This window comes from Helicoverpa zea, chromosome 20 (genome assembly GCF_022581195.2).
Source record: "Helicoverpa zea isolate HzStark_Cry1AcR chromosome 20, ilHelZeax1.1, whole genome shotgun sequence".
NCBI lineage: Eukaryota > Metazoa > Arthropoda > Insecta > Lepidoptera > Noctuidae > Helicoverpa > Helicoverpa zea.
In genome coordinates, this window is record NC_061471.1 from 5,926,618 (window position 1) to 5,938,216 (window position 11,599).

At 36.2% G+C, this 11,599-nt stretch overlaps 1 protein-coding gene across 6 annotated transcripts; it reads left to right on the forward strand.

The window, feature by feature from the left end:
- Positions 1-50: 50 nt before the first annotated feature.
- Positions 51-11,559, forward strand: LOC124640344 (serine/threonine-protein phosphatase 4 regulatory subunit 3). 6 transcript variants are annotated; one of them, XM_047178069.1, is made up of 10 exons: positions 51-151; positions 544-958; positions 1,203-2,138; positions 2,220-2,412; positions 3,577-3,719; positions 5,083-5,258; positions 5,455-5,657; positions 5,946-6,131; positions 6,507-6,643; positions 7,344-11,559. In XM_047178069.1, exons 2-10 carry the CDS (start codon positions 662-664, stop codon positions 7,446-7,448), a joined length of 2,376 nt encoding a protein of 791 aa, XP_047034025.1. In that variant the 5' UTR covers positions 51-151; positions 544-661; the 3' UTR covers positions 7,449-11,559. The 6 variants fall into 6 exon arrangements, with proteins under 6 accessions (XP_047034025.1, XP_047034030.1, XP_047034029.1 ...); XM_047178074.1 differs by having other exon boundaries at positions 6,507-6,616; XM_047178073.1 differs by having other exon boundaries at positions 5,455-5,645.
- Positions 11,560-11,599: the final 40 nt, after the last annotated feature.

Sequence of the window (11,599 nt, forward strand, 5' to 3'; positions counted from 1 at the left end):
TTCGAGTAAAGTTGTTTCCTAACACGAGAATTATGTAGTTGAACGGTGAAATTTGAATCACGCGCCTTTTGTATTTCGATTTGAGAACCCCGTTTTTGAAGCGTTGTTGTGAATCCAATATGGCGATATTTGATGTTGTACTATTTTGAAGGTACGTCAAATTGACGATTCTATAATGATAATTCCGGTAAATATAATATTGTTAAAGAGTTTTCGACGCCTATTGAAGAGTTTTAGTATTAATTGAATAAATACTTGTGTTTTTACAGTGTAAGAGAAAGCTTACAGTTTGTATTGTTTTGTTTGTGATTTCCGATATTTTAATGATTATTCCATTGTTTTACAAAATTATAATACGCGTTTTCATGTGGTTGTTATAACAATGTATCGAATCAGTTTAGCAAAACGCGATTAATGTGTAGTCCCGTCGAAGTTAGGTGTGTTTCACATAAATTGAAGAACAAGATGGAATGTAATTACGGTAATTACAATCGCGAAAATTACGTACTGATTTCTTTACAAATTGTGTTATTTTTGTTACAGAAGTGCACATGTTTTTATACAAATGGGAGTTAAGTAATTTATTGTAGAGGTGCATTAGAATAGCGCCATAATAATTGATTCATTACTTGAGTACATAGTGTTTAGAGCGCTGACTATCATGACAGACACGAGACGAAGAGTTAAGCTTTACGCTCTGAACGCAGACCGACAGTGGGATGACAGAGGAACGGGACATGTGTCGTCATGTTACGTAGAGAGGCTGAAAGGCACCTCTCTACTGGTGCGCGCAGAGTCCGACGGGTCCCTTCTCCTAGAGAGTAAGATTCAACCCGATACAGCGTATCAGAAGCAACAAGATACCTTGATAGTATGGTCGGAAGGTGACAACTTTGATTTAGCATTAAGTTTTCAAGAAAAAGCTGGCTGCGATGAAATATGGGAGAAAATTTGTCAGGTAATTTGATGTTGTTTATCTTGCTTTATATTCAAACTACTCACTGTATTACAAAATTCTTATAGGAAACTAAGTTAATGTTGTAAACATAGACTTTGAATCACACTGTAAGGAAATTGTTAGGATTGATCTTAGAACAATGTAGCAGTTACTCAATATTATCTTTTATCTGTGTATTGACATTGACATTGATAGGTGGCTTATGTTATGATGTAGTATGTTTAGCATATGAAATTACTTTCAGGTACAAGGAAAAGATCCATCAGTTGAAATAACACAAGACATAGTTGAAGAATCAGAAGATGAGCGGTTTGATGAGATGTCAGATAGTGTGCAGCCTGTGGAGCTGCCTGCATGTGAAATGGGCCGTCTCGAGGACATCAGTGAACTTGTGAATAGCTGTCTGGTATCACCAGCTCGCAAAGACAAGCTTGCAGCTGCCCTGGAGACACAACATTACATCAAGAAACTACTCAACCTGTTCCACATGTGTGAAGACATTGAAAATATTGAAGGATTGCATCATCTTTACGAAATATTCAAAAGTATATTTCTTCTCAACAAAAACACACTGTTTGACACAATGTTTGCTGACGATACTATATTCGATGTTGTGGGTTGTCTAGAGTATGACCCAAGTTTGCCTCAACCTAAGAAACACAGAGAGTATTTACGAGAGCTAGCCAAGTTCCGTGAGGCCATTCCTATAAAGAACAAAGATTTGCTAGCTAAGATACATCAAACATACAGAGTACAGTACATTCAAGATATTGTTTTACCTACTCCTACAGTTTTTGAGGACAATTTGCTAAGCACATTGTCCAGTTTTATATTTTTCAACAAAGTAGAAATAGTGAAACTTATAGAAGAAGATGAGAAATTTTTGACAGACCTATTTAAACTTCTTATGGATGATAAGACACCAGATCCTAAAAGACGGGACTTGGTTCTGTTTTTAAAGGAATTTTGTAATTTTTCACAAAACTTGCAACCTCAGGATAAGGATGCTTTTTATAAAACTTTAGTGTCTCTAGGGATCCTGCCAGCATTAGAAATCACTCTAAGTATAGATGATCAGAAGACTAAGACTGCATCTATAGACATTTTAACTTACATAGTAGAGTTCTCCCCTTCCGTAGTGAGGGACCACACACTACAGCAGGCTAACAATACTGAAGAGGTACATACAATAACTCATTTGTTTCAATTTGTGTCAACTTGTTACACTACTGTGTTGCAATAACCAACTGTTTATTTCTAGGAACAAATGTTGCTAAACATAGTGATAGAGCAGATGCTCCGAGACAGAGACCCGGAACTGGGTGGTGCAGTGCAGCTCATGGGAGTCCTCCGTATACTCCTGGACCCTGAGAGCATGCTGGCATCGGTTAACAAGAGTGAAAAGGCAGATTTCTTAAACTTCTTCTACAAACACAGTATACAAACCCTAATAGGTAATGTACCCTTTCTATGACTCATTGTGTGTAAATCTCTATTCAAACAGCTTCCTAGAACAGTTTAGATACTAAAAGTACACCAAGTGTACTGTGGAAAATTCATTTGAAAAGATTAGCAATTCTAATTATGAGTTACAATATACACTAGATTTTATTTCATTCTAAAAATATGTCAATGAAAACTGGTACAGAATGCAAGTTGGTATGTTAATTTGTTGTCACAAGATCATTCAATGTGGTCCTTGTCAGTTAATTGCTTTCGAGAGTGGAAGTGGTTTGTCAGCAGTTTGTTTACTATGTTTGATAAAAGAGCTTTTCAACAATAATTTCTAAGGTGTTTAATGTTTTTTGTACATAAAAAACCGGCCAAGTGCGAGTCGGACTCGTGCACGAAGGGTTCCGTAAATTACAGTTAAATCAACCTATCTCAAAAACTATAAGAGATACTTTGATCAAACCAAAAATCGTTGAAAGAGTTAATTAGCATGCATCACCTCTATTTTTTTTAGAATTTTATACCCCGTAGTTATAAAAATAGAGGGGGGGGGACATACTTTTTACGACTTTGAGAGCTGATATCTCAAAAACCGTTCACTTTAAGAAAAATGTTTTTTAGAAAACTTTATATCATTTTAAAAGACCTTTCCATTGATACCCCACACGGGTATGTACATCGAAAAAAAAAATTTCATCCCTCAGTTACATGTATGGGGGGCCCCACCCCCAATTCTTTTTTTTACTATTTAGTGTCATATTTTTGTAGCGGTTCATACAACACATATTCCCATCAAATTTCATCACTGTAGTACTTATAGTTTCCGAGTAAATCGGCTGTGACAGACGGACAGACAGACAGACGGACAGACGGACATGACGAAACTATAAGGGTTCCGTTTTTGCCATTTTGGCTACGGAACCCTAAAAATTAATTGTACAAATTGTGCAAGGATGTTCTACTCTACTGCAACAAGTGAACTATTCTCATTACAATTAAAATGATTATATTGCCCATAGTAAACACACACACCACAGAACGGGCGAGTCTTTGATTTACTATACATACTCCATGAGATCTCCATACATCTACAAATCCTAGGGAGCAATCGAAAAAGTTCATAATTTTTCTTATTTCTTGATAGTAAATATGTTTGTCTTTTGCAGCTCCTCTATTAGAGAACACCACAGGTGAAAAACCCCTGAAGGAGGACTATCACACGGTGCAGCTACTGGGACTGGTACTGGAACTACTGGCCTTCTGCGTTGAGCATCATACATACCACATAAAGACCTGCATATTGAATAAGGTAAGAACTCTTTGCTTTCAGCTATGGTTTCAAGTAAACCATAGACAACTTGTGTTTTAGAAGTTACCGGTGATAAACTGACAGTTCATTCACCAATTTAAATGACCTATTTATTATAGGCTGTAATATTGGAGTTATGTTAATAGGTACATACACACTGCTAAAATTAATTCTGCATTGTAATGTTGATAAACAGTAGTTTGGAACATAATCTGATGGCTTGTAAAATTGATATGTCACCATGATTTAAATATACATAGTGTGCTTAATTATACATGGTTTTAGGATTAGGAAGTTACCTAGTGTTAGTGTGCAGTAGTAAGGGTTCATATTTCACAATAATCAGTGCTTGTATAATAAGTATTATGAATGGCTATTAAATTTCCATTTCATGTCATAGACATTCAGTTATCATTTGATTATGTAATTTATGTAAACAAAAAGTACATTACAAATGTGAATGACATGACACAATAATCTCAATGATTAATAGGGTTTGATTTGTAATGCAGATTATCAGAAAATTTTCCACTGCCTTCACTTTGATAGGATTATCTACTTAGGGTGCATAGTAAACACTAATCGGTTGTTTGGCATAATTTAGCTAGACGAAAATTATATATATCGTTTTCTCATGTTTGTAATTGGGTTTTCCCCTGAACATTACTTGGGTTGCCTTAATATTTAGAAGCCGATAAGCTATCGAAACAATACAGTTTCAATTAACAGTTTCTCTTTTATTTAATTTGCATATTTAATTATGGGTTTGTCATCATCATGGCCTTTCTCATCTTTCCTTCTCATAAAATGTGACTTATAATCTTACTACTTATTTAGTGTACTAAGGAAAACCCATTCAACTATCTCTCTCAAAAAAGCTATTAGGCACAGGTGTGCACGATTTGTACAGAATTGGACAAAATCTACAACAATTTGTTTTCCTCTCTGAATGAACAATGGAGGTTCCAGTAAATAAAACTGCCCATAAAATCAACCATTTTTATTCACACCTTGATTTATGTTCAAGGTCATCTCTTTTGTGTAATGGCTCCTTTCTTTACGATTTCCATACCAAACGCGTAAAGTTATTTATTTCTGACGGTTTCCCGAATCCGCTGCCGGTTTTTGTACGCTTTCTTTTGGCGGTATCTAGCCTATTTTTGTTTTATCCATAGTTATGTCACGGCATTCGTTTTGTCGTCATTTTCAGGCTGATTGCCAGCTGGTTATGCTTATTATGAGTAGTTATTAGAGAAGATTATAAATAAAAACGGTGAATTGTAAGACGAGTTTGGGTCAAAGTACCTTTCGTTGTCTCCTTGGGGCTGAATGACGTAAATAACTGTATGTTGTTGATTTTCAGGATCTACTTCGTCGCATACTGGTGCTGATGAGGTCGACACACACGTTCCTAGTGCTGGGCGCGCTCAGGTTCATGAGAAAGATCATTGCACTCAAGGATGAATACTATAACAGATACATTATTAAGGGCAACCTCTTTGCACCAGTTATAGACGCTTTCCTTAGAAATAACGGCAGGTATGTAGTAAATGCTTTTCATTTTTTTTGTGTCATTTGCTAACCTATAATGTAAAGATTTCAAAAATGTTTCATCTTATTTTAATTACCAAAAGGAAAGTAAGGAAGTATTTATCATCTCAATGACCCAGAGTAGTTTGTATCAACATTTTTGCTATGTATCATTTTTCCTAATGCTCATCTTAACAATTTTCAGATACAATCTACTAGACTCTGCAATACTAGAATTATTTGAGTTCATCAAGCTGGAAGATATCAAGTCACTTTGTTCACATGTCGTAGAAAACTATGGAAAGATCTTAGAAGACGTTGAGTATGTGCAGACATTCAAAGCTTTAAAAACACGGTATGACCAACACCAGGACAAGCTGAAAGAGAGGGATCGAGGTGAGACCACATGTAATTACACATTTTATATATTTATTAGTTTATAAGTTTGTAGAAATGAAATAAGGTTTGATCAGCATAAGTATTCAAATTACTAGCAATCTGCAATTTTTTCATATACATTAAATTGTTTTGTTGCTGCTTTGTTGATTGAAAATTCTTCCGATACGTGAGCTTTGTGAAGGGGTCTTTAAAGCTAGTAACAAGACGTTATATAGACTCATTACACGATATTTTTGTTACCCCAAGAAGCAATAAGACAACAGACAATCACCATCTAACCATGAGTATCTCCCACAGTGAGTGGCAGCGTCGGCGTGGCAGAGGCCGTGGTACCGTCTCTACTGCGCACGCGCTACAGGCGGGAGGCGCGAGCGCCGGACGACGAGGAGGAGATGTGGTTCAACGACGACGACGAGCTCGACGACGAGCCGCCGCTCGAGCAGCCCGCGCATGCCCACCCGCATCACGCGCTCGACGCTATCGGTAACTGTTTACTTACGTGCCCCTTATCGCCCTGACCTTTCGAATACGTAACTGATTCATGATTAGCTGTATTATTATTTATGTCGGTTATTTAAATTTTTTTTTCGCATTTGTTTGCAAACAAATTGTGTGACTAGAAATTGGTTGATCCGACTTTCATATTAGTTGATAGAAATTAGACTCGTATTTTTTCTCGTACCAGACTTAACCTAAGTGAAGCAGAGCGGAGAAATTTTTAAACAACGCTCCGCTCCGGTTTGGTCGGGAACTTTTATGTGACGTCAGTGTTTTCTACGAAACGATGACGACACGCAATGTAAATAAGTCGTATTGTACTTCTTATTGTAAGTCTACAATAGAATTGTATTGTTACAGGAAAAATAGTTGAAAAGAAGGTTTGCTCGAATACCGAAACAGTAAACGGGCCGAGCAGAGTCCTCCTAAGCACTACATCGCCCAGCAAGCCAACGCACACTGACGTTCAGGTATCCTCGCCCAGATTACTCAATAAGGTAAACTTTTAGTTCCCTCACGCCTCTTCTCTGCTCGCTTCGCTGGGATATCATGTAATGTGACAATAATCTCGAATCAGAGACAAAGGACTTGCATCTAAACTTTGAAATCCCTAGTGTGGTGTGAGACCTACATTCACCGATATTTTTCTTTATGTAATTTCAGTAGGTGGATGGGATTGTGATAGTTGTTAGATGTGTCTTTGTTATTATATATCTGCAAATATTTTGAAAGGGGTCTATCCTTTGTTTCTGTTATTTGAGGAGCAAATCATTACAGTACGCATACAGTCAAGTCACACTAAAAGAGCATTAAATATCCTTTAATTACATTCAAAAAGTCTGGTATTGAGGCAGAACTGGATAATTCTCAGTCTGTCTAGTGTGATTTGTCCTGTATCAATGATAACATCAATCTTCTAGTATGTTTAAAACATGAAAGGCGTGGTTGAGGTGTTTGAAATAGATTGGGTGATTAATATTGAGTGATTTTATGTCAATAAATATGTATCACTATAATTCTTGAACTTTTTAGATTCGCTTTATTTTAGTGTTGCTTATCAAACATAATAATTCTTAAAAATGCTAAGTTTCCATCGCCAATTTTCCGAGTACAAAGCCGACCCTGCTTTGCCTTATTCCCGAGCTTTTTTGATGATTGCATTAGTGAGAGTTTAGTACATTGTGTTGTATGTAACAGGGGCTGGTGGATTACGACGGCGACTCAGACGAGGAGGAGGAGGGCGGCGGCGCGGGCGGCGGCGGCGGCGACGAGCGCGACGCCAAGCGGCCGCGCCTGGCGTAGTGCCGCAGCCGCCGCCTGTTTCAAGGAATATAACCACTGAGCCGCCCGCCTCGCTGCGCTGTGCACGTGTCCCAGTGAAACCATGGAACATGTCGTAAGATTAACTTTACTGTACGCTGTGGTATTTATATCTGTCCGCGGTGGCACTCTGTCGCGACTCAGACGCGCCGTGTCTGCCTGCGACAGAGGCCTCGTGGCGGGACAAGGCGCGGGGCCGAGGCAGCGGCCTCGCCAGAGGCCGGACATGGCGGCACCTGGACGCTCGTGTTCAGGATGCGATATTGTGATTTCTAGATTCTAAGGTTTCACTATCACTGCCATCCGTAGCTCTTCCATCTCCCTTGTGTCCCCGTACCTCGCCCTCGTCACGATTTCCAGCAGATTGCATTTAAATTCGACACAATCGGTCGTTTATACTTGCTCTCGTTAGTCAACCGCTAGACAGTTAAGTACCTCCAGCAGCTGGGTTATGTCCATTATTTGTAAATATGAAGTGCTGACACTCGAGTGTTCGACGATAGTTAGTTAGTGTATGAAGTTCTTCATACTTTGTAGTGTAATAATATACTTCAGATGGCATCAGAAAGTAGAACAAATAGGTATTGGTTACAAGGTGTATTTAATGTGAACTAATTTTAACGATTAGGTTACTTTTGTCAAGGATTGTAATCACAAAAAGTACAAAGAAAATATGAGTGGGAATTAAAAGTCTAATAATAAATAATAATAGAAAAAAGTAAAACACCCTGAACGCGATATGAAAATGTATAAATGTACGTATTTATAAAAATCTTAGTTTATGAAGGATCACACGACCAATCTTTTTTTAGAGACATAAAATCATAATCTGTGCTGTGGAATTGTTATTCAATAGTGCGCTATCACGACAGGTTGGCATCCAATAATCTGTTGCCAGAACTTCATCATATAATGTGGTTATCATTGTGAAATAGTCGTCTAACGGACATCAGCAAACACAAGTCAGCCGACAAAATAAGATTCGTAGTATCAAATATACGAGTTATTTATTCTCATTATTTTGCATTCCTTCTGTTGAGCTTCGTGGAGATTACAGTTTGTATTTTCAATAATTATTTTTTCAGTACTCATTATTTACACAGGCCTTGTTTTAAGCATGTAGTATATTTGCGATAGTAATCTTATTTGATTTTTATTGTAAACAATCTCCGAAAAGCTCTGACTTTGTTGAGAGTAGAGAATAGTTTTGTATGACTTATTATTTTTGTTATATTTGCATGACCCTTAATATGAATGATACTAACATTTTAACTGTTACAAATAAGCAATTCCTATTTATAAAAATGTTCTGTATGCTACTACTAAGACAGGCATTTGTGGCATGTTGTAAGTAGTTAAAATGTTACTAATTTTTGAGGGTAATATATTTTATTTGAACTGAATTCCCAAAGTGTGACTAGCAATTTATCGCTTATGACGATTAGCCAAAATTAAAACTATTGTAAAGGGGTTGTGTTTTGGGACACGCTGACTGTCCTTATTAAGGTTTAAATTAAAAACGACATAATTATTAAAATTATCACTGGTTATTTTGTTATATGAAAAAAAAAACACAAAGTTTTGCGTATTTACGTAGTTGCACCCAAATTCAATTGTTCTCAATTTATTGTCCCACTTAATTACGTATTTTACTCTTGAACAGTCAGCGTGTCCATTTGTGTTAGATCTGGATCCTGACTATTACACTACCAAAATCTTTGTAAGAAATGCTACCAAGTATGGTCCTATGTATGCAAAATTTTGAACAAAAACGTTCCTGTTCTCTACATAAGTCCTTTTGTTTTCATTGGCAGCTACGATTTCCTACTAGTTGCTTTGTTAATAAAATATTGTAAAATGATTTTATGCTGTCTAATTTTGTCTGCTTTTAATCTGTTGTAGATAAAATTTTGTAAAACTCTGACTGGCTTGTTTAGAATGTTTTTTGGGATCCAGATTTACCATGTTGTTTTGATTTAGCAGGCAACGATACAAAATTAATACATTGGCTGCCGGATTATTGTTGTGTAATGTAGTGACGCCGTGTCACTGCGCAAGGTACCGGTGACGTCATCACGTGTCGTAACTCCCGCCGCCAATGTGTTAACTTATGATTAAGAACATCAGTGATTTATATGAATTCCTTATAATATAGATTAAATGTAGGTATATTTTCCTATAAATCCCTGACTGTTGGGAATGCCAGTGACGGATCCATTTCATCACCACGGATGCAGGCACGGAAAAGACAAATGTTCTTTTTGTTTTATTTATTGATATAATTGTATGTTCGACAAGAATGTTTTTGTTTTATCTGATAAATTCTGCTCTTGAGAAGATTGTGTAATGTCATGAAATGGATCCCACTAGCGCCATCTTCATATTGCCTACATTAAAAATGAATTATAAAATCAGTATTAAATTTTTCTTTACTTTCAACAAACTGTTTCCTATCTTTGCTTATATGATTGTTTGTAGCTTTTTTACACTGCGGAAGTAATGTGTATGTGATAAAATTATCTGATTAAGATCCATTTTATTTTATTACTATAAACCTCTAGTTTTATCATTCGTATTTTGTAAATAATATTAGATTTTGTAAAATACACTTAATCTGGTGATTATAAACATCTATCTATAATAAAATAAATATTTTGCATAATCACATGTCGCCAGACACGAGTTAGATGGAGTGGTCCAAACCTTAACACAAACAACAATCAGTACTGATCTCAGTTCAAAGTCGATAACTGGCTTCCAATTACCTTGTTAATTTCAACCCTAATACAAATGTAGCAGTGCTCAAATTCGATATCTGGTCAAGGGGTTTAATTCATTACGCGTTAGTGTATTATTTTGCATTTCCATAATGCTCTTCCATATGTATCAAAAATATTCTAACTACTATAGATACTTTCGTAAGACCTAGTTTTTTGTAGTTGCAAGTTTAACTTAAGATAAATTTCAGAAATGTAAATATTTCTGATTTAGTGTGACACAAGATGCGATGGAGCCATATTATCAAAACATATTGATTATTATTTTAAAAGCATAGCTTGATATGATACATTTAATATTTTTTAGTTAAATTGAATAATGCTCGTGGAGTGTATTATATATAAAAAGTGTGCAACAGTTGTCATAGACATTGTTCATAATATAATTTATATTATTAGCTGTATTGTCTGTCGATTATAAACTCCTGGCGGCATGATTATTCGATTAATGTCTGCGAACAGCGCACGCCACTGTGACGTTATGGCCGCGGCCGGTGGCTCGCTACGAGCATGCAGTCTGTGCATCAGCCGGCCCGCTATTTACTCTGAGTAGCATGCTGCAGACACGGCACAGCTCGTGCAGTGCCTGCGGTATGCCTCACGTTAACAAAAGGTAACTGAACTGAGCACAAATACAACAGTATACTTTCTACACAATCTTGATACTTTCACTAAACAATGTTTCGGGTCTTATTTCCTAATTTTTCACATTATTATCATTTGACTACCTTGTGTAACGTCTCTAAAATACATATCAATTTTAATATGTATCTGAAAAAGAATTATTGATCTCTGTCATAAGATTTTACATCTTAGCAAAGAAATCCACTACCGCCACTATTGTAACTGTAATATGATGGTCACACTTCTATATCAGTGCAAATAACTCCAGCTTTTCATTCATGAATGCACAGTGAACGCGAGGCGAATTCAATTATTACATACGTGGAATGAATTTGTCAGAATATATTGTAAATATATAACGTTTTATGTAATAATTTTATTTTCAAATCTGCCAACATCCACGTGTATAATAGGCTAAAAGCATCGAGCTGTCAATTAGATTTATACGATTCTTATATTCCTTGAAATAACTTCCCCGTTAATTAAAATACGAAGTTCTAGGTGAAAGTAGACTGTAATAATGACTATTTTTTATCTGTCTAGGTGGATGACCATCATAAATTAATTTATACACAGATTAAAATAGATTTACCTATCGGCAAGTTGTGTAAAATAAATAAGCTTACGATAATGCTATTATTATGATGTCACTAGTTAAGTAAGCAATATAAATATAAGGTAATAATTACGAAGTCATGTTGTTTCTTTCATACATTCCACAATTTACTAAAC